The sequence below is a fragment of the Carlito syrichta genome, unplaced genomic scaffold (assembly GCF_000164805.1).
Source record: "Carlito syrichta isolate Samal-C Ts95f unplaced genomic scaffold, Tarsius_syrichta-2.0.1 Scaffold306912, whole genome shotgun sequence".
NCBI lineage: Eukaryota > Metazoa > Chordata > Mammalia > Primates > Tarsiidae > Carlito > Carlito syrichta.
The window spans coordinates 88,772-116,768 of NW_007251008.1; the positions used below are offsets into that span (position 1 = coordinate 88,772).

The 27,997-nt window shown below is 40.0% G+C and overlaps 1 protein-coding gene across 3 annotated transcripts in view; it reads left to right on the forward strand.

Annotated features, from left to right (window-relative positions):
* USP3 (ubiquitin specific peptidase 3) overlaps positions 1-27,997 on the forward strand; it is a 58,761-nt gene that overhangs the window by 5,360 nt on the left and 25,404 nt on the right. For all 3 annotated transcript variants that reach the window (XM_021715246.1, XM_021715247.1, XM_021715248.1), the window contains 5 exons: positions 14,843-14,926; positions 18,533-18,614; positions 19,210-19,292; positions 21,325-21,438; positions 24,853-24,966. In XM_021715246.1, the coding sequence (XP_021570921.1) occupies positions 14,843-14,926; positions 18,533-18,614; positions 19,210-19,292; positions 21,325-21,438; positions 24,853-24,966 (477 nt within the window). The remainder of the gene's footprint in view (positions 1-14,842; positions 14,927-18,532; positions 18,615-19,209; positions 19,293-21,324; positions 21,439-24,852; positions 24,967-27,997) is intronic.

The following is a 27,997-nucleotide window of genomic DNA, read 5'->3' on the forward strand; positions in this document are numbered from 1 at the left end:
CGTGGTACTGTGTGCCTGTAGTTCCAGCCTGGAAGGCTGAGGCGGAAGGATCACCGGAGCCCAGCAGGTAGAGGCTGCGGTAGCCGGGAGCGGCCACTGCACTCCAGTCTGGGTGACAGAGTCAACTCAAAAAAAAAACAAAAACCAAAATCCAAAAAACTAATATTCAAAGAAAATCTAACAAACCCATGTTCCTATTGTCCAGTCAACATTTTATCATATAATCTTATTACAAATTTTGAATTCTTTGTTTAAAAAATTAGCCTGATAGTCTCCCTCCTCCCATGACTGTTTTGCTCTCCCCTTCTACTCCCCCAGAGGTAAATGTCAAGGATTTGGTGTGTAGCCTTTCAAACTAGTTTTTCAAAAAGTATCTCATCCTTTAAAAAGAGATTGGAGGCCCTGATCTCTCTTTGTAATGTAATATACATTTCTGTTTCATATAAATGACAATAAAGTAGGTATCTATTTTTGTGACTACTTACATTACAATTATGTTTAATGATCCACATTCACTTGGTATGCTCAGAAAGTCAATATATATTACAGTTTTCACTTTGGTATGAAGCACATTTTTTCTTTGACTAGTAAATTATGAATAATCCTTGTTTTAATCCATTTACTTTCAATTCAAAAGATTGTTCACATTGAAGAGGGAAAGAGCCAAGCCATTTAAAGGATCCCTTTGGAGTTACTTTTTCTTGACAGGCAGCCCTTGAATGTCACACGAAGGCAGTACTAGGCAAAGATCATGATTTAAAGTCCAAATAGCACTTTTTTTTTTGAGTTGGAGTCTCACTGTTGTCACCCAGGCTGGAGGGCAGTGGCACACTCATGGCCACTGCAACCTCGACCTCCTGGGCTCAGGCTATCCTTTTGCCTCAGCCTTCCAAGTAACTGGAACTATAGGCGTGCGCTACCACACCCAGCTATTTTTTGATTTATTATAGAGATGAGGTCTCACCAAGTTGCCCAGGCAGGTCTCGAACCTGCGGGCTCGGGCAATCCACTCACCTCAGCCTTCCAAAGCGCGGAATTACAGGCTGAGCCACCGAGCCTGACTCATAGGGCTCTTAAATATAGATTGTATATTTTAATATCTTTATATATTAAATTTTAGGGGCATACTTTTATTAACAGAAATTGGAATTTAATTGGTTTTATATTGGTATAGTCTGCTAAAGTTTATGCCGTTTCATGGCTGAACTGGAATTAAATGGAAAACCTTGAACCTTGGGGAGAATACACCATGGCTGAGGCTTCTTGGCCAGTTGCCAGTCTTTTGTGTGAAGTTACACAGAACTGCAAGTGTGTGGACACCCAGAGCTTCTGAATGCAGGAAGAGAGCTGCAGCTGGTCACATTATCATCTTGTTCATGGTTTTTAGAACAAAATGCCAGGGAATCACCCTGTAGCATTGCACTGATAGGCCTAGAAGGAATCTGTGATAGTTGTAAATTGGGGAAGCTGTAGCTTAAATTAACGTTCCTTCCACACCTCACTGTGATTGAGAAACAACCAGAAAAACATTCTCAATTTCTCTATGGAGCGTGGAGTGTGTGTACATGTGTGTGTATTTTCCATTGTACTTAATATTAATTTTACTTCAGTTTATGAACTTTTCTTGTACATTCATTTCTTTTTTTTCCTCTTTTTTTTGTACGTTCATTTCTTGTGGTTAGAGTGAATGTTTAGCCTCAGAGGTAAAACATTGGTACATTAGATTTAACATATTTGATTATAAATATTTTGACTTTTACCACAGCTTAAAGTCCTTTTGCAGTGTGCTCTAGAAAAACCATGATGTTCTCTGAAGCTTTTAGTTTTCTTTCTCTATTTTCCCCTTGCCAAGAGCCCCACCCTGTCCTGTCTTTGCAATACTTTCTGAAGTTATTGCTGAACTTCCCCCCCTCCCCTCAGCTCCAGCTGTATCTGGATATAATCGCTCTTGCATTTATAGCTCTTGCGATACTTGTAATTTCCTGCTGCCTGTTAGTTATTTGTAAATGTCCTTGGGGACTGCAGACACCTTATCTCAGATCTTTGTATTTTCTCCAGTACACAATGTGTCTGGTGCAGAGTATGCTATGTATGTTTGAAAGATCACATTTTATGAACTGTCTTCCAAAAACAGTTGCACCAGATCTATAGTATTGTGTCTTTTGACCATCTTGGAGGACTGAAGAGCCACAGCACATTTTCCCTGCTAAAGATTTAAATCATGACGTGGGTGAGCCGATTTCATTTCCCTCCTAAGATGAACAACCTCATAGAGCCGCTCACCTCAGTCCTGATATAAGCCCTGTAGGCACAGTGGCTTACTCCTGTAATCCCAGCACTTTGGGAGACTGAGGCAGGAGGATTGTTTGAATCCGGAGTTTAAGACCAGCCTGCACAACATAGGGAGACTCCCATCTCTATAGTAAAAAAAAAAAATGGAAAGAAATTAGCTGGGCACAGTGGCCTGTGATTTTAGTTCCAGCTACTCAGGAGTTGAGGCAGGAGGATCACTTGAGCCCAGGAGTTCAAGATTACATCGAACTGTGATCGCACCACTGCACCTCAGCCTGGGCAACAGAACAAGCCCCTGTTTCTAAAAAAATAAAATAAACAGGGTGTCCAGGGAGGAAGCACAGAATAACCAAGCAGAACAACATAAAATAGGTCACTGTTTGATAAGAGGGAAAGCAATGCCAAAAGAAATGATTTTGATTTGACACAAATCTATTCCTTGAGTAAATAAGCATATTAGCATGAAAATGAAAGATGAATGAAGATTTCAGTACAAATGAAAATTTTCCCAAGATTTTCTCACAAGAGCTAGTATTCAGTTTACTGTTTGTTTGAGTTGGAGTCTCACTCTATCACCCAGACTGGAGTGCAGTGACATGCTTATGGCCACCACAGCCTCAACCTGCTGGGCTTAGGTGATCCTTCCACCTCAGCCTTCCAAGTAGCTGGAACTACAGGCACATGCCACCTCGCCCAGCTAATTTTTTGATTTATGGTAGAGATGAGGTCTCACCAAGTTGCCCAGAACCCCTGAGTCTCGAACCTCTGGTCTCAGGCAATCCTCTTGCCTCCCACTTTGGCCTCCCAAAGTGCTAGGATTACAGGCTTCAGCTACCATGCCCAGCCCAGTTTACTGTTTAAGTAATATTTCCTTCCCTCTCATCCCAACTTCCCTTCCCTAACCAATACAAATGGGATTATATGTGGTTCACATTATTGTGATTGAAAAGAAACAAAGATTAAAATCAGGAACTTTAGTTTTCTATGTATGTAGACATTTGGAGTTAATAGATTTAAAATACTGAACAAATAATTTTTTGGCATCTGACATAGTCTTGTCATCTTTGATCCTTGTCAGTAAAAGCTGAATTTCTCAGAATGAAGAATTATGTAAGGAATACTAAAAGTAAATTACTAGAATGTTTCCTTCCTGGCAGGTAATGTTTAGAGCATCCTTTCAAATGAAGAAATATTGTGAAATGTGAATCAATTCATTTGCCTAGAAAAAAAGGCTTGTGTTTCAGATTTTAAATACTTGTAGTAGACAGCAACTTTAATTAATATTACAGAAATTAAAATTTATTTGTGGATTTAAATTGATATGGAATCATTTCTTAAGGCTGTTATGATTAAAAATATAAAAAGAGGAAAATCTTTTGTTGACTATTCTTTTTTTTTTTTTTTGAGTTGGAGTCTCACTCTGTCGCCTAGACTGGAGTGCAGTAGCCGCTCCCGGCCACCGCAGCCTCGACCTGCTGGGCTCCGACGATCCTTCCGCCTCAGCCTTCCAAGTAGCCGGAATTACAGGCATGTGCTACCACGCCCGGCTGATTTTTTGATTTATTGTAGAGATGAGGTCTCGCTGCCCAGGCGGGTCTCAAACCCGTGGGCTCAGGCAATCCACTCACCTCAGCCTCCCAAAGGTGCGGGATTACAGGCTGAGCCACCGAGCCCGGCTTGTTGACTATTCTTATACAATTTGTGGACACAAATTTTCAGTGTAAAAAAATTAGAGAACAGGGTTAGTTTTATCTACTTAAAAACAATATTTTGAAGTTTGAGAAGAAACTTTTCTAATAGAGATGGTCTAAGAACATAAAAGGCTCTTCTTTAATAAGCTGGTACTTGTCTGCTTTTAACAAAGGATATGAGTTTTCTCTCCAGGTATTCTTCTAATTTTCCATAATTGGTGTATTTTATGGCAATGCATTAGAATTTAATAAGAGAGAATTTTGAAATATACTTGCTTTCTAAAATAATTGTTTTATAGTTTAACCTTTCTTAGTTTGAAATAGATGAAGTCACTAGAATGTTAGCTTTTTGCTCCCTAGTATTTCTGTTATTTAAAATAAAACCAGAAGTTAAATTTGCCTCTAAATATTGAAAAGGTCGTGCAAGTGAATTAAAAGGAATTTAAAACTTAATGAAGGATCTGTTAATGACCCCTTTTTGAGGGGTAGTTTTTGGATAAGAGGTTTTTTTTTTGGTATTAGTATTATATATGACTTACTGTATAAGGATAGCCTTGTAGCCAGTAGATTAACGGATTTGCATCTTTACTGTTGCATAAAAAAATCAGGTTCATTTGTATGATGATTCCTTCTTGTTTCAGATGAGTGAAGAATGTTTTGGTTTAGGAATATTTTCTTAGTTCTTTAGGAATACAATGTGGATATTATATGACTTATTACTTTGGTAACATCAATAGCACTAACACCAGGAATGGAAAAAATTAGAATTTTATTTTGTTTTATTTTATTTTAGTTGGAGTCTCATTCTGTTGCCCAGGCTGGAGTGCAGTGGTACACTCACGCCCACTGCAACCTCGACCTGTTGGGCTTAGGCCATCCTTCTGCCTCAGCTTTCCAAGTAGCTGAAACTACAGGCATGCACTACCACGCCTGGCTAATTTTTTGATTTATTGTAGAGATGAGGTTTAGCCAAGTTGCCCAGGCTGGTCTCAAACCCCTGGGCTCAGGCAATCTTCTCACCTCCACCTCCCAAAGTGCTGGGATTACAGACTTGAGCCACTGTGCCCTGTAAGTTCTCATTTTTATAAAACAAATAACATTAAAATAAAAGGAAGCTATTAAACTACTACAGTTTACCAAAAATGAGGAAGCAAATACCATATGCTCAATAATGAAGTGCTGAAGCCATTTCCATCAAATCAAAAGCAAGACAGAAATACTTTCTGTCATTATTTGCATGATTGTCATGTCATTATCATTAACATTGTTTTGGCAGTTATAGCCATTGACAGTAAGTCAAATAATTGGTATACACATTGGAAACAAAAAAATATTTCTATTTTCAAATCGTGTGATAGGATGTCCAGAAAGCCCAGAGGGATGCTGGTAGAAACCAGCAACTAGAGTTAATAGGAAATTCTGGAAAATTAATGTGTGATAAATACACAAAAACTAGTAGCTTCCTTTTTATTTGTTGTCACCAGTCAAAAATGGAAATAACCAAATAAACGAACAAAAATCTTCAACAGATTGACAAAACTATCAGTTTATGAAGGAATAAATGTATTAAAGAAAGATACACAGCAAAGGTATAGATCTTTATGAAGAAAGGTGGTATTATAAGCAGTCCTTTACTCCCCAATATTTCACCTTTAAAATTTTTACTTGGGACCAACTCTGGTTTACATAGTGGTCCTCAAACATAACGTTAACAATAGTCCCCCCCAAAATTTGAATAGCTGATGTGTTGCTTTTACTCAGTAAATAAACATTCATTAAGAATCTACTTTGGGCCAGGTGCGGTGGCTCAAGCCTATAATCCTAGCACTTTAGGAGGTGGAGGTGAGAGTTCCTGAGCCCCCAGGGGTTCAAGATCAGCCTGGACAACTTGGTGAGACCTCATCTCTACAATTAAAACAAAAAATTAGCCAGTCGTGGTGGTGCACATCTGTAGTTCCAGCCTGGAACCTGTAGTTCCAGTTAGTTGGAAGACTGAGGCAGAAGGATCACTTGAGCCCAGCAGGTCATGAGTGTGCCACTGCACTCCAGCCTGGGCAACAGAGTAAGACTCCAACTCAAATAAAAAAAAAATAATAACCTGCTTTGTGATGGGAGCTAGTTTGTAGTGCAATGGCTTTAAAAATGGTGCATTGGCAGCAAAGGAAGAAAATATTATAACTTGGTTAAACGCTTTTACTTTGGGGAAAAAAATAAAGCTTTGTCAAATATTTAACATACCTGCTGCCGGTGGTCTGTCAGTGTGATGGCTATGTGCCATGAACTACATACAGTTATCTAAGTCAGTGTCACGTGGAGTGTCCTCACTCTGCATTCACCTTGAGCATTTCCAGTATGTATCTGCCTGGTTATATGGATTTACATGTTTAACCAAAGACAAATGTTTTAAGAAACTTTTCTAAAAAAACCCTGCAAGATAATGTGCCAACTGAACAAGAAAAAAAGTCAAACTAACATACTTTCCTACTCTGAACTCATCAGATACATTACAAGATAGTTTTTTACTTTCTTTCTTTTTTTTTTTGAGTTGGAGTCTCACTCTGTCGCCTAGACTGGAGTGCAGTGGCCGCTCCCGGCCACTGCAGCCTCGACCTGCTGGGCTCCGGCGATCCTTCCGCCTCAGCCTTCCAAGGAGCTGGAACTACAGGCGCACGCTACCACGTCTGGCTAGTTTTATTTTTTTATTTATTGTAGAGATGAGGTCTTGCCAAGTTGCCCAGGCGAGTCTCGAACCCCCGCGGGCTCAGGCAATCCACTGACCTCAGCCCGAAAGGCGTGGGATTACAGGCTGAGCCACCGAGCCCAGCTTCTTTTTTTTTTTTTGAGTTGTAGTCTCACTTTGTTGCCCAGACTGGAGTGCAGTGGCATGCATGCTCACGGCCACTCTAGTGTCGACCTACTGGGCTCCGGTGATCCTTCTGCCCCAGCCTTCCAAGTAACTGGAACTACTGGTGTGCGCTACCATGCCCGGCTAATTTTTGATTTATTGTGGAGATGAGGTCTCGCCAAGTTGCCCAGGTGGATCTTGAACCTGTGGGCTCAGGCAATTCACTTGCCTCAGTCTCCCAAAGTGCTGGGATTATAGGCTGAGCCTCCGAGCCCAGCCAGTTTTCATCTTTCCAATAAAAACGTGTACCAATCAGATCTGATAAGTTGGACAGAACGTTTAAAAATTATCAGGAAGACTATAAGAGGTATGAGTTTATACCATTGTCATTAATTTTGAACCTTTACCCTATGTATATATTGTACTTTGAAAAATTAGTTTAATAGTATGAAGATATTGTGAATTGCAATCCATTTTAAAATAGTTTTATTCCATCTCTACCTCAGTATTTAAATTTTTTCTTTTTATAATATGTAATTTAGATTTACTTGTATACATAGTTTGTTAATATAAATGTGCATGCGTGTGCACACACACAGGGGGTGGTGGATGCTCAGTTTTGTGGTTTATTATTTGATGTCATTAAGGACCTGATGAAAATGAATGAAGACTTCCTTTAGGAGACTAGTATTTTGTCTTTTAGAATTAGAGGGGGCAAGTAATTAGGGCAAAACCAAAGTTAGAATTTTTGTGTGTGTGTGAGTTGGAGTCTCACACTGTCACCCAGGCTGAGTGCAGTGGCATGCTTGCAGCCACCTCAGCCTCTACCTGCTGGGCTCAGGCGATCCTTCTGCTTCAGCCTTCCAGGTAGCTGGAACCACAGGTGTGTGCCACCATGCCCAACTAAGTTTTTTATTTATTGTAGAGACGAGATCTTGCCAAGTTGTCCAGGCTGGTCTTAAATCCCTGAACTCAGGCAGTCCTCTTACCTCTGCCTCCCAAAGTGCTGGGATTACAGGTGTGAGCCATTGCACCTGGCAAGATAGAATTTTTTTAAGGAATTGAGCCCATATTAAATTTTAGGACAAGAAAATGGTCGTAGGGGATGGAAAGCAAAGATGGAGATGATCAAATAAGGACTATTGTGTTGCCATTAAACAAGTAATGGTGCAAAATGGAAAATATGGAGGAGGTAAGGGAGTTGGTGGTATATGAGGTGAAGGTCAGCTCTAAAAGTAGAACAAGTAGCACTGAAGTGAAAGGCAAGATTGGGAGGGAAGGGTAGGAGGGAAGACTGCAGGCAAGGCTGACACTGCGAGGACCGACTACTACCGTTTGACTGCAGATAGCTATGGATGTGAAAGTTACTGTGTAAAGGAGAGGGGAGGGAGATACGATTCCAAAGGAAACAAGCAAAGTGTAGAATAGAATGTTTTTGAAATAGAGAAAAATTACTTTTGGAGATATTCTGGAAAGAAATGTACCAAGTATTAGGTATAGTTAGTTAGATCCTAGGAATTAGAAAAATATCAAAATCTAAAAATGCACACATAAAGAAAAAATTGAACAGTTTGATATTTGCTGTTTATGAGAGCATACAGAATTTGAGGTTAACTTTTAAGCTGTGATTTTATCTATTTTTTTTACCTCCCTAATTATATATTAGTATAAATAACTGTTTCTTATGAAAATTTACCTGTGACTTGATGTTTATTTTGGTGCGTGATAGTAAAATCAGTTGTATATATTCTGTTCTTAACAGCAGTATGTATATTATACTATACTCTATATTTAATTAGCAGTTTATTAACTATTGACTTAAAGACATTTAAAACTACTTTAAGATACCATTTGGTTCAGGGAATTTGGTTTGAGACTAATCTTTACATAGCCAAAATGATAGTGTTGCTTGTCGTGGGTCTTAGAAGTAAGGAAAGGCACTGGTCTCCTCCTTACTTTCCCTTTTTCTATCCTGTTTCCTTATCTAACATCTCTAATATGTTGCCTAATATGATTTCTAAATACTTTTTCTTTTTAATGTGAAATTTACTTGATTTTTCTTAAGTAGTTCTTTCTTTCTCTTAAATACAGAAATGAAACTTTGTCCTTACCTGCCAAGTTGTCTATTAGAAATAGTGCTCATCTTTACTTGAAGGGTCACCCAAAATCACTAAATAAAAACCTGCTTAGGTGTACATTTTGCAGCCCAAAAGTTAGCCATGTGATGTGGGTTGGTCCTGACATCTGTTTGCTCAGCACATGAGGTCCCCTGTGTAGGGACGGGTGCTAAGCCCAGGCCTTGTCGGCCGGTAGAGATGCACCAGGCTACCTGAATCTTGTCCAGACTTCTCCTGTCATGGTTCCTCGGTGCCTGTGGTATATGAAACAGGAGGGAGGAGTGGAGTTTTTATGATACAGTACTGTGCTTCCACTACATAGTAGGAAATGTGTATTTTCACTTAGGGCATTTAGCCCTGTTTATTTATTTCAAAATGGGAAATGCATTCCACGTTTCAGAGGACCACTGTTCAAGTTTTGGAAACACAGCTTATAAGTTATGTATGTTTTTCGTATTTCTTATTGTGGCATAGTTTTCTTGGCAGGAAATTTAAGAGTGACTAAATTTTTTTTCAGGTGTTAGAGGTAAGCATAATTCTAACCAAATAGCTTCAATTGTAGTAAACCAGGAAGAGATTTTTAGAAGAGCTCTTGAGAATTTATTTAAGTCCATCTGTTTGCCTGGGGACTTTTAAAAAAATAATAATAATAATTTTTTAAATGGAGATGAGGTCTCCCTATGTTTCCCAGGCTTGTCTCAAACTCTTAGACTCAAGCAATCCTCCCACCTTGGCCTCCCAAAGTGCTGAGGTTACAGGCGTAAGCCACCTGCTTGGAGACTTTTTTTTGAGTCAGAGTCTCACTGTATTGTCCAGGTTGGAGTGTAATGACTCAGTGGCCACTGCAGCCTCAACCTGCTAGGCTTAGGTGATCCTTCTGCCTCAGCTTTCCAAATAGCAGGAACTATAGGCTCACGCCACCATGCCTGACTAGGTTTTTGATTTATTGTAGAGAGAGGCCTCACCAAGTTGCCCAGACTGGGATTATAGGCGTGAGCCAGCACTCCCTACTACCTGGGGACTTTTAAACTCCATTATTAGTGGGAGAGTTTGCAGTTTGAAAGCAGTGTCTCATCCGAAGACTAAAGAAACCACGCAGCATTTAAATTTTAATATATTTCCCATTTTTGCTGCTTATTTTCTTTTGATTTCTGGACCAGGGAGGAAGAAGAAGTCAAACCAGGGTAATGTAGACAACTGGAGAGGAGTGTGCTGTGAGGCTGGTGGTTAACAAGCAAAGGAAACTATTTATTAACCCTTTTCCACATGCCAGGTACTCTTAGAAGTTTTGACTGCGGACACAGGTGTTTTCCTTAAATAAGGTAGTAGTAATAATAATAGAATAAGACTTGCATAGCATGTGGTAAGTTCAAACAGTAGAAAAGTTATATTCTTAAAATGTGTCCTTCTTAGTTACTGTAAGAACACCTAGAATTGGCCCTTGAGAAATAGACACAATTGTAAAAACTTAATACTTTTTAAAAACCAGTGAAAACAAATCCAGCCAAAATAAAACTGAGTTCTTACAGTTAAATAAAATTATATCTGTACCTCTTTGTACTACTGGGTAGTATTAGCGAATTTTGGGGTAGGGTAGGTAGTATCTTAGATGCCCTAGATTAGCAGTGTTATGTAACAGAGAAATAATGCAAGTCATTTTCTAGTAGCCATATTAAAAAAGCGAATAGAAACAAAATTAACCTTTTATTGTATATTTTATTTAACTCAATATATTTAAAATATCATGTCAACATGTAATAAACATAAAAATTGTTAGAGATAGTTTGTATTATTTTTTCATATGAAATCTTTGAAATCTAGTGTGTATTTTACATTTGTAGTTCATCTCAACTCAGATGCTAAATTTTCATCAGAGATATTTGGTGTATATGTAAATTCATAAAAATTGCAACTGGGCATGGTGGCTCATGCCTGTAATCCCAGCACTTTGGGAGGTGGAGGTGAGAAGATTGCCTGAGCCCAGGAGTTCTTTGAGACCAGCCCGGGCAACTTGGTGAGACCTCGTCTCTACAATAAATAAAAAATTAGCTGGGTGTGGTGGCGTGTATCTGTAGTTCCAGCTACTTGGAAGGCTGAGGCAAAAGGATCTCCTGAACCCAGCAGGTTGAGGCTGTGTGAGCATGCTACTGAAATCGAGCCTGGGTGACAGAGTGAGACTCCTCCTCAAAAAAAACCAAAAGGGCAGGGATGGTGGCCCAGCCTGTAATCCCAGCACTTGGGAAGCTGAGGTGAGTGGATTACCTGAATCTGTGGTTTCGAGACCAGCCCGGGCAACTTGGCGAGACCTCTTCTCTACAATAAATCAAAAATTAGCCGGGCATGGTAGTGTCCACCTGTAGTTCCGGCTACTTGGAAGGCTGAGGTGGAAGGATCGCCAGAGCGCAGTAGGTCGAGGCTGCAGTGGCCAAGAGCGGCCACTGCACTCCAGTCTGGGCTACAGAGTGAGACTCCAACTCAAAAAAAAAAAAAATTGCACTTAAAAAAGTAAATGAATTCAGACTGGGCGCGGTGGCTCAAGCCTGTAATCCCAGCATTTTGGGAGGCCAAGGAGAGAGAATTTCCTGAGCTCAGGGTTCAAGACAAGCCCGGATAATTTGATGAGACTTTGTCTCTACAATAAATAAAAAAATAAGTTGGGTGTGTTAGCGAGTGCCTGTAGTTCCAGCTACTTGGAAGGCTGAGGCGGAAGGATCGCCTGAGACCAGTGAGTTGAGGCTGCGATGGCCGTGGGTGTGCCACTGCACTCCAGCCTGGGCGACAGAGTGAGACTCCAACTCAAAAAAAAAAAAAGTAGATTCACATTATTTCTTTTTTTTTAGAAAGCAGGATTTATTGAGAGGACAGAAAAGCTCTCACAGTGGAAGGGGACCTGAAGGGGTTGCCAATTCACACTATTTCAAACATTAAAAGTTTTCCAGTACATGGAGTACCAAACAGGTTTTCTCTAATTTTTGTATTGATAAAAGTGATCAATCTTTTTGGAACAACTGATTTGACTTTAAAGGAGAAGCGTGTCAGCTGCAAAACATCTGTCCAAGTCAAGTGAATTCACTGTCTTGTGATAACTTAATTTTATCAATAGAAAATCTAAAGGGGCATCATGTAAACTGAAAATTGGCTCTGAGTTTGTTTGTATCAACAAAGTAGTCTTCAAATTTTCCTCATAGGTTTTACAGTCAATTTACAATAATACTATCTCTGCTGCATACTAATTCATGTTGAAAATATGTGCCGTCATGGATTTGCATTATGAAAGGCTTCAACTTTAACATAAATTCTTGTACCTATTTAGCTGTGTCACAAATAAGCTTTTTCTCTCCTTGAATCTTCAAATTTAGATCATTGACACCAATTATGATCTACATAAGTATCACTGTAGCTCATGCTGTCTGTATAAAATGTTCAAATAAACACATTACAATGCTACATTGTTGCACAGAAAAATCATTTGAATCATTCTGTTGACACAAACTAGATGGTTATGATTTTGTGTAATACTGGAACTAACACATGTGCCCAACTGTATGCTGCCATATATCTTACATAATTTAAAAATAAAAGAACGTAGTTATACCAAACTATCATGTTGTGCTTAGTGGAAAAATATTTTAAAATGCTTCAGTCATTAAGTGTAAATGTAAATTAATTGCATTTTTTAAAACTTAAAGTTTAGCTGCTCTGTTGCAGCTGCCATTAGCACTGCTCTGGGGGCTAGGGCAACTCCTGTCAGTGATGAAAGCTGAGAGATGAAACAACTAGAGGAGCGCAAGGCCAAAAACAAGTCTACAAAATCAGTATGTGGCAATGTGGCTTTAACAAATGTGAAGTGATTTTATATCCTAGGCTGAATTCACATCATACTAAAAAGAATTACTTTAATAAGAAATAAATCAGTTATTTAATTTAATTTGAAACAGTGTTTCTTTTAAAAAGCCACCACTTTTTTTAATGGCTGTTAGAGGTTCACTTTTCAATTAGATATTATGGTATCCTGTAAATACCTGAAAGGTGATCTGGATATGCACTTAGACTTCACTTCTCAGATAAACACCAGCATTTTGAGTTTTGAACACTGAGTATTGTTCTATCCAAATTACATATATTTATGCAAACACAAAATGAAAAAGTAAGTAGGAATTAAAGTAGAATAGCAACGCAGTTTCATTCTTCAGTGAATGCTTAAGGTTCATGGGAATACCAAGTGACTGAAGCCCAAATTTACAAAGTAGATCTTACCTTTTTAACGTTTATGATGAGAGGGAGCAAAGAATTAAACCTTTTCATTAATTTAATTCCTTTATGTATTTGTTATAAAACTAACATTTTCTTCCCAGTGGTGCTTTGATAATAGAAGAATGGCCCAGGAGGTAGAGGATTGCTTTTGCTGTTTGTGAAAATGTTAGGAATTGACTTTGGGAACTTGGAGATTATGTTAGAGAAACCTCGATTGATAGCCTGGGTGGTAAATTAATGAGGATGTGTGTTAAATAATTACATATATAACATATACATATGTATATACATTATATACGTATATAACATCATATATGTAACATGTAACATTGTAGTTAAAGAATTCACTTAAAGTTTTTATTCTTCTGAATAAAAGACACAAGCTATGCTTTTGCGTAATTCTTTTTTTAAAAATTACACAAAAAAATAGGTGTTTTTGGATTCTGCTAGAGATGACCTAATTTTTACTAGTTGCTGTGCTTTCAAAGTTTTGTTTGCTCAAAATGGCGTTGTTATTTTCATTATTCTTTGGTAGTTGTAACAAGTGGTTTTATACAAAGGTGCATATTTAAAAGATTTAAGTTGTATTTGTTAAAATTGACTTTATCCCAGGAAAATAGTAGATGCTGATGCACAAGGTGAAGTTTATGATGTGTGGTTCTTATATTATTTGCTTACTGATTTACTAAAACACACACAGAGTATCAATTTAAAAAAAAACACCTTAAACATTTTCCTTCAAAGCACTTATCAGATTCCTGAAAGACAGCCATTTATTCATATTTTTGTTTTCTAGTACCTTACAATGAAGGATGCACTCTTCTCAACTCATGTGAACTCAATTTATTTTTAATTAAATTATGTTTAACATGTATCGCCTTAACTTGAGTTTTTCTATTCAGATATCCCTACAAGCTAATTACCTTCCCTGCTTTTCACTTAAATCTCTCCTCCCCCCAGTTTCCCGTTAATTTGGGTAGGTGTCACATTAAAGCTTTAGGCTTAATGCTCCATGAAAAGAACTGGTGCTTTTTATTTCTTTTCCATGTATTATGCACCATTAAAAAGAATATAATACATGTAACAGCTTATTTCATTTTCAAAGGAGGAATTGAAGAGCTTTTGAATAAAAAAATGTGAAAAGAAGCTAGCGTTAGTTGCCTACGTGGCTTTTTAAAACGGCTCTTGCCGGGCTTGGTGGCTCAGCCTGTAATCCTGCGCCTTTGGGAGGCTGAGGTGAGTGGATTGCCTGAGCCCGCGGATTCGAGACCTGCCTGGGCAGCGAGACCTCATCTCTACAATAAATCAAAATGAGCCGGGCGTGGTAGCGCGCGCCTGTAATTCTGGCTACTTGGAAGGCTGAGGCAGAAGGATCGCCGCAGCCGAGCAGGTGAGGCTGCGGTGGCCGGGAGCAGCCACTGCACTCCAGTCTGGGCGACGGAGTGAGACTACAACTTTAAAAAAAAAAAAACGGCTCTTAAAAAACATTCCATTGTGTATTCCAAGTCCTCTTTAAACTTACCACCAACAGTAACTGCCTGCAGAGCCATGTGATCATCTTGGCAGCAGCCCACCTTTTAATGATTTCATTACTGTGGTTTCCTCAAGCTCTTTACACACACTGATTAATATTTTTCTTGCAGTTATCGCTGTGATGATTTTGTGGTTAATGACACCAAGCTGGGACTGGTACAGAAAGTCAGAGAACACTTACAGAACTTGGAAAAGTAAGTAATAGGCCTTGGGAAAGAAGGGGTTAAAATGGGCTGAAGGGTCTTTTAGAATTTCTGAGTGGGTGGAATTTTTGTCTGTGAGTTTCATAGCTTCGTGTTTTTAATGTGATCGAAATATTGATAAAATAAACCTTGGGCTTGGATATCTGAAACATTGCTCATAGTTAATGTCTGTAGCTCTACATTTGTTTAATCTAATCTTTGTCATAAACCGTATTCAAGGTCCCAAGAGCCTGTTTTTAAATTTTTATTCACCAATTTATAAGCTCAATTTATTTACAAGTGGAATTTGGGGGGTGGGAGGTACAAGGAAAGGGCAGAAAATGATATAAAATCATATTAGCGTCACCTTTGATATTAGAAATATTTCAAAATTTATTATGAGATCTGTTTAGAAGCACTAAGATTTATGCTTTTTTTTGAGTAGGAGTCTCACTCTGTCGCCTGGGCTGGAGCACAGTAGCACACTTACGGCCACCGCAACCTCGATCTGCTGGGCTCAGGCAATCCTTCTGTGTCTGTCTTCCAAGTAGCTGGAACCTCAGGCGTGCACCACCACACCTGGCTAATTTTTTGATTTAGTGTGAAGATGAGGTCTTGTCAAGTTGCCCAGGCTGGTCTTAAGCCCCTGGACTCAGGTAATCCTCTCACCTCCGCTTCCCAAAGTGCTGGAATCATAGGCGTGAGCCACTGCACCTGGCTGGATTTATGCATTATTTTGAAGGAAAATTAAGTTTAATTGTCTTACTGTCCACTTTGCTGCTATGCGGCAGCACAGGATCCTAGTTTCTTCTCTTTTTTTGTCTGGGGCAGTATATATCACTTGAAATTACAAGCTGTGGGCTGGGCTCAGTGGCTTAGCCTGTAATCCCAGCACTTTGGGAGGCTGAGGCGAGTGGATTGCCTGAGCCCGTGGGTTCGAGACCCACCTGGGCAACTTGGTGAGACCTCATCTCTACAGTAAATAAAAAATTAGCCGGGTGTGATAGCACATGCCTGTAGTTCTGGCTACTTGGAAGGCTGAGGCGGAAGGATCGCCAGAGCCCAGCAAGCCGAGGCTGTGGTGGCCGGGAGTCTGCCACTGTACTCCAGTCTGGGCAACAGAGTGAGACTCCAACTCAAAAAAAAAAAAACAACAAAAAAACCTTTTGTCATCATAAAGAAATCAAAGCTTTTATGTAAATAGAGTTGTCTTGATAAGTCAAATTGCTTATTCTGATAAAACTCACTGGACCTGAAATTGGAAGTGATAAACAGAAACCCAACTAGCTGTGCCTTTGAGGCTCCATGGTTAGAAGCACAGCCCTGGAATGACTCTGACTCAAGTGAAGTCTGTGCAAATCACCCCAAATTATGAAGTGCCATCTGATTTATTTTGGCAGTTGAAGTATAGAAGGTATTGTGAAAACATGCCAAAAGTAGATGTCCCTTAGCAAACTTAAATGTAAAACCAATAGAATATTTCAAAATTGTATACTGAGGAAATACCCCAACTTTTTCGAGTGCAACACTGTGTAGTGTTTGTGAACCAAAGTCTTTATGCATTGACTGAATGGATTACAGGTCTGTTAAGGGAAGAATAATGATTTAAGATCTATTATAATTAAAATCCTTTGGGTTTAAGTACCTCTTGGGTTGTCATCTTCTGGCTCCTTTCTCTTTCAAAGTGCTTTTTACCTTTTAATTTGAACTGAAAAACATGAGCCCTGTCTAGGGTTAGAGACACTGGTACTGATACACAGGTCCAGGATCTTTCATTTTGCCTGAAATTGCTCACAGTAAATTGTGCAGTAGGTATCACTCTTTGGTGTGGTGATGTCATTGAAAGATCTTACTAACTTCATTCTTTGATATAGAAGGGGTAGCTACCAGCATATTTTTTCCGCCATTTGTAGTTTTATCTAAGAAAAGACTACCCTCTTAATCTGAATAAATTAATCAGAACTATGTCAAAGGGAAGAGAGGGCATTGGAGAACCCTCATGCATCTATACAGTTATAAAATCTTTTATTTCCATTGACCTGCGTCAGATAAAAGGTGTCACAGACCAGGACCCCGTCTACATTTCTACTTGGTCCCACTAAAAGATACATTTTGCAGTCCAGTTCCTATGTCGAACACATTACCAAACATTCTTCTTCTCCTCTTCCTCCCCACTCTCTGCCCACCCCCGCTGCCTACCTTCCATTCTCACTCCCTCTACCCCGTCTCTCTTCTTACCCCTCCGACCCTCCTCCAGCCCTGTCACAAACAAACAACGACAAAACCCCCCAAACATTGGCTTTAATCTGTAATAGAAGTCAGAAACTACAGTTACACGGATGTTTTACTTTTAACTATTCTACATCTCCTGTGGAACAGCACTGTTCCGTGGAACTTTCTGCAGTGATGGCTGTTCTATAATCTGCACCAATATGGTAACACTACCCATACTTGAAAAGTGGCTAGAACAACCGAGAAACCGAATTTCAAACTTTAATCCATTTACATTTAAATAGCCACATCTAGAAGATTCTGCCATGTTGAGATTCACTGAGGATAAAATGCAATAATTTATATTTTCAAAAAGCTAAATGCTTTATTTATATAGGTTAAAACTGAAAACTAGCTGTTAGACGTCTCTAAGTAGCATCTGCATTGTGCTTGTGATTCACCCGCTTCACTTACAGAATCTGTCAAGGAATGCTTGAACACTGTCAATATGGATTCTCTCTCCTCAGCTTGTAGTTACCAGTACTCTGAGACACACATACACACAGTTCTGAATAGTATTTTGAGGTTTGAAGTAACTTACTGTCACTAGTTCTGATGTTTCAAAGACATAGCTGATGTGGAAATTTTGGAAAGAGAAATAATTATGTATTTACTTTGAATTAGCTTGGTACTTACAGAAGGTGGGAAAGAATTGTTAACCATAATTTTTACCTCCTTTAGATTAGTTCTCCTGACATATAATAATTATAAAGTGGCCTTTTATAGGAATAACTTTCTGATAAATTTTAAGCAAAATATCTCTTTCATCTAGAAAAGTTTTGAACGACTTTAATTCAGAACTTCTGTACTAATTAGGATCTGTAGCGTAGCTGAATCAAATGATTTTATATATGCCTGTATTGCTATAACTTAATTCTCATTCCTTGGACTCAGATTGTATAATAATCTATTAAGACAATTGAGCAAAACATGATACCTTTATCAAAATTAAGAAAATAGCATATTGAGACTTACTGTTAACATTTCAGAATACTAGTGTCAGACCAGGGTTTTCTTTTTGTTGTGAGGGATCGCTCTTCTGGATTTTGAATCTTCACAGTCTGATCCACGGAGTGGTGGTGGGGAGGGAGTATCTCACAGACTGCATCTACCTGTTCAGCTTTGCCAGGAGCAGTATCCAGCTCCTGCCCTACTGGAGGAACAGTGGAACTTCCAAGGAAGCGGACCTCCTCAGCTAACTTCAAATACTTGTGGACCTCATTGGGCCTGACTGAGCAGCCAAGCAGGTCTCTGTGCCCTAGACACTGAAGGCCGCTTGAGTGCATTCTTTAGCCTGTGTGTAGCATGTATACATTAATATCTTTTTCATTCTCTGTGTTTTAATAGCTCAGCTTTCACAACTGACAGGCACAGAAAAAGGAAACTTTTAGAAAACTCATCACTGAACAGCAAGTTATTAAAAGTAAATGTAAGTAATTAAAATTTCTTCAAATAGAAGAGTTGGTTGAGATCTAATTGCTGTCTTGCTGCAGTGCTGACATTTAATGTTACCTGCTATAAACATTTCTAAACATGTGTCCTGGCTTTCAGACTAAGTCTTGAGTTTCAGATAGTATCTTGAAGTTCATATCCCATGCTAGGAAAACATGTATTGGTCATGTGTGTGTGGCTTAGTGTTGAAAGTTTGGGGACAGAAATTCTTGGGGTATATCTACTTATACTTTAAAGTGTCTGTTGTTTTAATAGAATGTGATAAAGGCACTAAGTCTTATATTTTACTTCTTCCAGGGATTTTCCTGTTTTGCATTTTGTGTCCCATGGTACTTTAATGCTGGTGTCCCCATAAGCTTTCAATAAGATGCTTCCATTTAGAACAGTGTCAGGATCAGAATCAGCCTTCTAAAAACATCCAGACATTTCTACAGAAATTAGAAAGAGAGTTTGTTTGAAGTAATTATTGTACAGAAAAGGACCCATTCCAAATTGGCTTGGTGCTGGAGTTTTGAATAGAGGCCTTTGTTTTGCTTGAACTGATAGTGTCTTCTTTGTGTTCTATTTTTCAGGGAAGCACTGCTGCCATTTGTGCCACAGGCCTTCGGAATTTGGGGAACACGTGTTTTATGAATGCCATTCTTCAGTCGCTTAGGTAACATTATAGTCAGAGCTTAGGTATCAGACATTAAAATTTAAGAGCAAAGGTTCTGTCTTTAGATCTTATCTCTTCTAACTCTAGTCATATGGCTTGGAGCAAGGTACCTTAATTCCTTGTGCCTTAGCTTCCTCATCAGTAAAATTGGGGGGGTAATAGTTCTACCTCATGTTGGGAAGATTATTTAATATAATTTGTCTAAAGTCCTAAGAGCAGGGCCTGGCAATGACTGTTTGCTGTTATTATCTATTTTCGATTGCTTCTTGAATAGGCTAGAGCAGAGGGCAACAAACTTTCTCTGTAAATGGCCAGGTAGTAAACATTTTAGTCTTTTAGGCCATAGTTGGGGTCTCACTCTGTCCCCTAGGGTGGAGTGCAGTGGCACCATTACAGCTCACCGCAACCTCAAACTCCTGGGCTCAGATGATCCTTCTAACTCAGCCTCCTGAGTAGCTGGGACTATAGGTGCATGCAAGTATGCCCAACTATTTAAACAAAAAAAATTTGTAGAAGACAAGATCTTGCTGGGTTGCCTAGGCTGGTCTCAAACTCCTAAACTCAAGCAGTCCCCTCTTCTCTGCTTCCCAAGGTGCTAGGATCACAGGTGTGAGCCACCACACGCAGCTTTTTTAAAAACAATACTTTAAAGATGTAAAACTCAGCCAGGCACAGTGGCTCACGCCTGTAATCCCAGCACTTTGGGAGGTGGAGGCGAGAGGATTGCCTGAGCCCGGGGGATCGAGACCAGCCTGGGCAACATGGTAAGATCTCATCTCTACAATTAAAAAAAATAAAATAGCTGGGCATGGTGGTGCATGCCTGTTGCTCCAGCTACTTGGAAGGTTGAAGTAGAAGGATCGCTTGAGCCCAGCAGGTCGAGGCTGCGGTGGCCAAGAGCGTGCCACTACACTCCCGCCTGGGCGACAGAGTGAGATTCTGACTCAAAAAAAAAAAAGTAAAACTCAGCAGGGTGCCATGGTTCACGCCTGTAATCCCAGCACTTTGGAAGCTGAGGCGAGAGGATTACCTGAGCTCAGGAGTTCAAGACCAACCTGAGCAACATGGCAAGACCTCGGTTCTATAAAAAATAAATTTAAAAAATCAGCTGAGCGTGGTGATGCATGCCTGTGGTTTTAGCTACTGGAAAGGCTGAGGCGGAAGGATCACCTGAGCCCAGCAGGTCGAGGCTGTGGTGGTCCTGAGTGTTCCACTGCACTCCAACCTGGGCGACAGAGTGAGACTCAAGCTCAAAAAAAAAGAAGAAAATTCAACCCCACTGAGGGCTCGATTTGGCCTGTGGGCCGTAGTTTGTAGACCCCCTAAGCTACAGAGAACTTTGTTCAGAGAGCTTATTTCAGTCATTAGTTAAGTCTTCAGCTGAGATGAGATGTCTTCAAAATGTAAGACAAGTAGTAAAAATATAATCGCCAACAAGGCTGACCTAAGTTTTGTAGAAGAAATTATCTTGAAAGTTGTTTACTTTCAATTTTACTGAAGCATCAAAAGTCAGAATAAGTTATCTTCCCAAGGTCACATTGCTGATAAGGAGTAGAAGGCATGTTTGACCTCTCCTTGAAGATACTGCCTCTCAGCTTACCTGCTATTGCTCAAAGAGGAAATTCTCCTTACTTCTGAATTCTCCTTATAATTCTGTGTAGTATATCTAAATAATATGGTTGGCTTCACGGTTTGTTTATATGTGAGGAAATTGCTGAATATTTGGAACCAATCACACTGAAAAGAAAGACATGGTGACAAACTAAACGTGGCGGGAAAATTGGGATTTTTTCAGACAGATTTCTGTTTTAAGTTCTTTGTGCATTTCTACACAATCATCTGTCTATACTGTTTCTTTGAGTGAATGAAGAACATAACAAAGATACTCAGTGCAAGAGATGCAATGAGTACAGTTTAAATGGGACAACTGAGCAAGTGCATGTTCACGGTTCATGTGTAGGCTTCATAAAACTCTCTTTACAGTCCTGGAAATTTTTCTTTTTAAATATTCTTTCCCTTCCTTTTAAAATAGTAACATTGAGCAGTTTTGCTGTTATTTCAAAGAACTGCCCGCTGTGGAGTTAAGGAATGGGAAGACAGCAGGAAGGCGGACATACCACACCAGGAGCCAAGGGGATAGCAACGTGTGAGTTACAAGAGACGTCCTTTCTGGCTTTGTGCTACAAACCAAATGATTCTCACTGGTGGTTTTCATTGTATTATGTGTGCTAATAGGCACATACAAAAAAAAATTCTTCTAAAAATTGGGTTTGGGTGTCTAGCTGGCGATCTTAATAATTATTGGAATTCTTTTATTTCTATTTACTATAACTGGCAGGATAAATTTAGCACTCTACTTACTGAGTCTTTGCAGATTTGGGCATTCTAGGATTGACATCAATATATGAAATACGGTTCTAGGTATAGATTAGCATGAATATCATCAGTCCATGTGAACTGATTTGTCTGATAGTGTTAGGTAAACCTGTCTTGACTAATCAAATCAATTTGTAGTCAGTAAGTTAGTTGTGGGCAATGGAGTTGGTTTTTGGTTGGTATGGAGAGAAAAAAATGAACAAGTGATTGTTAAGGACCAGCTCTGTATTCCAGTTCAGTGCGGCCCTGCCTTATTTGGGCTCAGAAGTTCAGAAGACCTATCAGAAGGACTGTGACTTATAACCCTTACATAGAGGGGGTGACAAAAACAATGTGTACACATTTAAAGTATGACATTTGCTCAAAAGATGACCTTAATCAAATGAATGCTAGTGTTACCATGCTACAGGCAGGGCAAACCAAAAAAAAATTGGGGAAGCATGGTTGAGCGAATGTCATATGATTCAGCTTCAAAAAGTAATACATAGATAACATCTCCTAAAATGTGTATAGTTTTTTTTGGCACCCCTTGTATTTAATGTTTTCTCTGCCTGCCCACCCACATTTCCTCACCCCCATTCCCATACATTCTAAAGGGTCATTTCATAATCTGACAATGTCCAACCTTGGTGGCTGAGGGTGAGTAGGACAGAACATGTCAGAGTAGTGGCCTCAGTACAGGGAAGCTGTGGAACCAGGAGCAGGGTGGGATTGATATCACTGCAGGTGCTGCTTGATGGGGATTTCCTTTGGTAACAGCATCCTGGATGAGCTGGAAAGTGCCTGCATTTAAGGAGGCTTCACACTTTAATCGGGTTAGTAGGAATGTCAGCGAAATGAAGTGGAAAAAATATATGGGCATGGAAGTTAAGGGAAGATTAGCAGTAGCTGATGCATTAGTGTCCTTTAGAGTTTAGTTATGGACTGCAGAAATTGCCTCTGGATGATTGGGGCAGAAAAGGAATCTATTGCAGGGCTGTTGGTGAGCTAAACCATCACTAAGTGGGTGGGAAATCAGGTCTGGAGTCAAGGCAGCAGCAGCGTAGCCACAGTTACCCACTGAACTGTCCTGCGAGGACACCCCTGCCACCATTGCCTGGTAGTACCAGGAGTCATTATTGCCAGCTGTAGGAGATGGGTTTTGGTGAATGCCGCAGGAGATGGGTGCTGGTGAATGCCACAGTTTCTGCTGCTCCGGACTCTGTCATCACTGCCACCAGAGAGGACTTGGTGCTGTCCGTCCCTGCTTCTTTGTGTCACTAACTGCTTCTGCTGGGCAGAGCCCAGGCTGTATCCCTGTGCTCTGACTGCAAAGGAGACTTGAGAAAGCAGGTGTCTTGACCCTTTTGCTTCTTAGTGGGAGGTGGGGTCTGACTCCCATTGAGACGCTTAAGTTTGGGAATTCCCCAAGCATAGGAAGGGCATTCAGGAACTAGGAGGTCAAAATGTTGTTTGTATCCCAGGGACCTACTAGATGACAGGGGCTGAGGAGGAAGATACTGTGATTCTCTGAGGTATCAAGTATCCAAGAGAATAGTGGCTATACAGACAGAGAAATTTAAGTTGAGCAAGTGTATCATTGCCGCTACAGGTGCATAAAAAACCAAAATTAACAGTGAATTAAACATCCAGTTTGTTTTCTCATGTCAGAGTTTGAGGTTATCTGTTTGGGACAGAATCACCAGGCTCCTTCTAGCTTTGTGTTCCACCAACTCTAGGGCATGCCTTGTTCACATAGTCCAGGATAGAGCTGGAGCTCCACCATTACGTTGTCCTTCCAGCTAGTGGGAAGAAGGAAGGGGCTAGTGTGAAGAACAACTCTTTCTTTTTAAGAAGTTTCCCAGCCGGGCTCGGTGGCTCAGCCTGTAATCCTGCGCCTTTGGGAGGCTGAGGTGAGTGGATTGCCTGAGCCCGCGGGTTCGAGACCCGCCTGGGCAGCGAGACCTCATCTCGACAATAAATCAAAAAATCAGCCGGGCGTGGTAGCGCATGCCTGTAATTCCAGCTACTTGGAAGGCTGAGGGGGAAGGATTGCCGGAGCCCAGCAGGTCGAGGCTGTGGTGGCCGGGAGCGGCCACTGCACTCCAGTCTGGGCGACCGAGTGAGACTCCAACTCAAAAAAAAAAAAAGAAGTTTCCCAGAATCTGGACACACTCAGAGTTTTTACTCTGAGTTTGTAAGCCCAGCCAAAAAAAAAAAGAATTTCTAGTTCTATGAGGAAAGAAGAGAATGGATATTGGGCGAGAGTGGGAGAGTACAGAGAGTAGTAGGGACTTGGGCAGTTTAGGATATATGGAGCTGGAAGGGCAAGAGGTCCTTCTGTAGAAGATTCCTGCTGGAAACGAGAAACCTAAATAAGAGGGGTCATGTGAAAATCTGACTGTTGGCGTTGGACTGGAGATTCATTGATATGGAACTGACATTGAAGCCTTGTGGCCATGTGAACTCTTTGAGGCGGAGATGAGTGGTGGACATAGACTGGAGGTGCTAGTGAGGGGCAAGAAGGAGAATGCAGGAGAGGGAGAGAAAGCCAGTGGCTTAGGTTTTTAAAGTGTACATTCTTGAGTAATTTGACTTGTAATTTATCCACTGCTTCATAGTTTGGTGTGTGATTTTTAGCCCAGAGTATACATATATGGCAGTGGTTTGGCACACTCAAAGTTAACCATATGGTTAAAAAAATAGTTTTGAAGCTGGGCTCGGTGGCTCAGTCTGTTATCCTGTGCCTTTGGGAGGCTGAGGTGAGTGGATTGCCTGAGCCCGCGGGTTCGAGACCCGCCTGGGCAGCGAGACCTCATCTTTACAATAAATAAAAAAAAATCAGCTGGGCGTGGTAGTGCATGCCTGTAATTCCGGCTACTCGGAAGGCTGAGGCGGAAGGATCGCCGGAGCCCAGCAGGTCGAGGCTGCGATGACCGGGAGCGGCCACTGCACTCCAGTCTGGGCGACAGAGTGAGACTCCAACTCAAAAAAAAAAAAAAAAAGAAAAATAGTTTTGTCAGAAATTTTTGCTACTTACATGGGTTTTTAAGATGCTCTTATTTAGCTGTTAGAATTAGTTCAGAGGAGACCAAGTCCTTTTCAAGTTTTTATTTTTAAATTGTGCATTTTAAACAGTTGGACATTATACAATGAAATGGGAGCCTCTCGTGGATGCTGAGGGTGTTGTCCTTGCTCTTTTCAGGTCTTTGGTGGAAGAATTTAGGAAGACACTCTGTGCTTTATGGCAAGGCAGCCAGACTGCATTCAGCCCAGAGTCCTTATTTTATGTTGTTTGGAAGATTATGCCGAATTTTAGGTAAGTATCATTTAAAGAAAGATATCATAAAACATTAATGTTAGTCTTTATAGTGTCTCTGAAATAATTCCTGATGAAGTGGTGGTATTCTAAATATTCTAAACAATTAGGACTGGCTTGTTTTGTTTTTTGTTGTTTTAGAAGAGCAGAAGTTGAATACATCTGACTAAACAAATGTGTTTAACTAATAGACATTAGAAATGTTTTTAACAAGGGATAGGGTACTTTGTTGTTATAAAAATAAGCCCTTATAAATAACTTATGTGCACTAGGAAAATATACTGGACAAAATTTCCTTAATTCTTTCACAATCTTACAAAGAACCATTACTGTCATATACTGTTTTATACTAAAAAAAGCCAAATGTAATCCTAGAAACCCATGGTATTATGTTAACTGCTCTGGGCTGAGTTCCAAAGCTCTTGGAAGACTGTAGCCCAACCCATCAGGACTCGCTCTCCAGAAGGCAGCTGTGCCATATCTTTGGGTAGCCGGAGAGTTCCCATGTCGCCCAACTTTCTCTCTAGCCTCAAGTAGGAAGCACCGGTATGCTGTCAGAGGGATCCTGCCTCTTCTCCTAGGTTAGTCACCCCCAGGGATTTGGGTAATACTAGACTTGGGGTGCTGCCGGTGTTTGACAACAGCCCTTGCCACTTTCCACTGATTTTATCCCTCTCAAGCAAGTCAGAATTCTCACTAGTCATGATTTTGGTGCCTAATGTACATCCCTCTCCTTTTAAAAAAAAAAAAACATGCTGTAGTAAAACTTCGCAAAATATCTTGCCCTGTTGCCTAATACAGATACTGTTAATATTGAGAAATGTTAAAAGGTAATAACTTCAAAGAACTGTAATTTGTTGCCTTGATGAAAAGTCTAGGCTTGAGGATCTGACATGAGTAACTGTTGTTAACCCAGGTCTTTGTTTTGAAGGAATCTTGTTTTATGTATTTCATTTAAATCTTCTCTCAGGAGACACTAATTTTATAAGAATTTCAGCATGTCTTGACTCTCAGTAGGAAAGGGGGAAATGACTGTTAAGTTACCACTAGTTGGACTTCTATAAAATTTCTAACATAATCATTTAATTAGACTCTTGATAGGGATTTGTGTTTGTTATTATATCATGTTTCCATTTACTGAATGCCTATTATGTGTCAAACAGTAGGTACTTTAAATCTGATCTTCAAATTTCAACCGAGGTAGGAAGTGTTACTCTCATTTTAGAGAAGACAAAACTGAGACAGAGAGGAGAAGCAACTTGTTTAATCTTATACATCTAGTAGGTGTTATGACCAAAATTAGAACCCAGGTGTTTGTGGAGTTGGTTAATAATAGACGTGTTAACAGTAATTTGTCCTCATGCTTTGAGTGAGTCCCACTAACTAATTTTGCACTGTTCTCCTTGGTCTCCATGGTGACCAAGGTCCCTCATTTTCAAAGGTTTAGAAACATTCTCATGTTTTTATACAGTCGAATTCTACTATTTCCTCTAAGTCTTCCTACATCTCTGCCCTTTCTAGTTTCTGTAGCTCAACTGTGAGCATGATTTAGTTTCTATCTACTTAAATTACACATTCCAGTACTGTGTTACTACCAATGAAGGGAAAGAACCTTTAGAAAAGGTAACCAGGTAGAGAAATTTAACATGGGGTCTCTGGGGTGACTTCTGATACACTGTGCTTTTAAATTTCCTTAATCACTGATGAGAATAGGATGCTTTTCTATTCCTTGCTGGGCTTTCTCTTAGTTCTGCAGTAATTGAGATTGTTCCTCATTTTCATATAGCCAAAGAATAATTTTTCTTTTGGTGAGATCTAGGATAAAGCTTTAGGGCAGGGTCACTGCACAATGCCCAGAGATGAGGCAGGAAGGTGGGGCTTCCTTCTTATGACTGTTAGTCATGTTAGGTATGCAGGGTAAGAGTCTTATAACATGCCTAGATGGTAGCACATGAGTCTTGAATTACGTTTATATTTATTTATAGTCCCAAAGTACATTTTTTAAAGTTTAGAAAGCCCATTTTTCTTGATTAACATATGATGATTTCTACGGAACTTGATCCTTTGGGATGAAACATGAGAACTCTGAAATAAACATGCATGTAGAAGTAGAAAAACTTTCATTTATTATTATTATTATTATTATTTTTTGAGTTGGAGTCTCACTCGGTCACCCAGACTCGAGTGCAGTGGCCGCTCCCGGCCACCGCAGCCTCGCCTGCTGGGCTCCAGCGATCCTTCCGCCTCAGCCTTACGAATAGCCGGAATTACAGGCATGCGCTACCACGCCTGGCTGATTTTTTGATTTATTGTAGAGATGAGGTCTTGCTGCCCAGGCGGGTCTCGAACCCGCGGGCTCAGGCAACCCACTCACCTCAGCCTCCCAAAGGCGCGGGATTATAGGCTGAGCTACCGAGCCCAGCTCATTTATTAATTGAATGTATAAAAAAATATATCCTAAATGTAATCAGTCAAAAGCTAGTTACCCGCAGAGAAAAATTTTCCTGCAAAGTTTTAATGTTTTCCAATGTCTGTATCTACTTAACACACTTCTCATGACTTGCTAATATACCCAATTTTTTTTCCTTTTTCTTGAAGATAAAGTTTGTTTGTTTGTTTAATTTTGGGTCTTTTGTTTGCTTTTTGAATCATGGTCTCTGTCTCCCAGGCTGGAGTACAGTGTTACCATCATGGCTCACTGTAGCCTCAACCACCTGTGCTCAGGCTGTCCTTCCACCTCAGCCTTCTGAGTAAGTTGGCACTACAGGTGCGTGCCACCATGCCTGGATAATTTTCAAATATTTTTTTGTAGAGATAGGGTCTCACTAGGTTGCTCAGGCTGTTCTTGAACTTCTGGGCTCCAGCGATTGTCCTGCCTCTGGAGGACAATATAGGCGTGAGCTACCATGCCGGGCCTTAACGTTAATTTTTTTAAAAAAGGTGAAAACACACATGATTCATAATTCAAAAGGTAAAAAAAATAGTGAATTTTTAACTTTACTCTGTTCCCTATCCATTCATTCTATTTTCT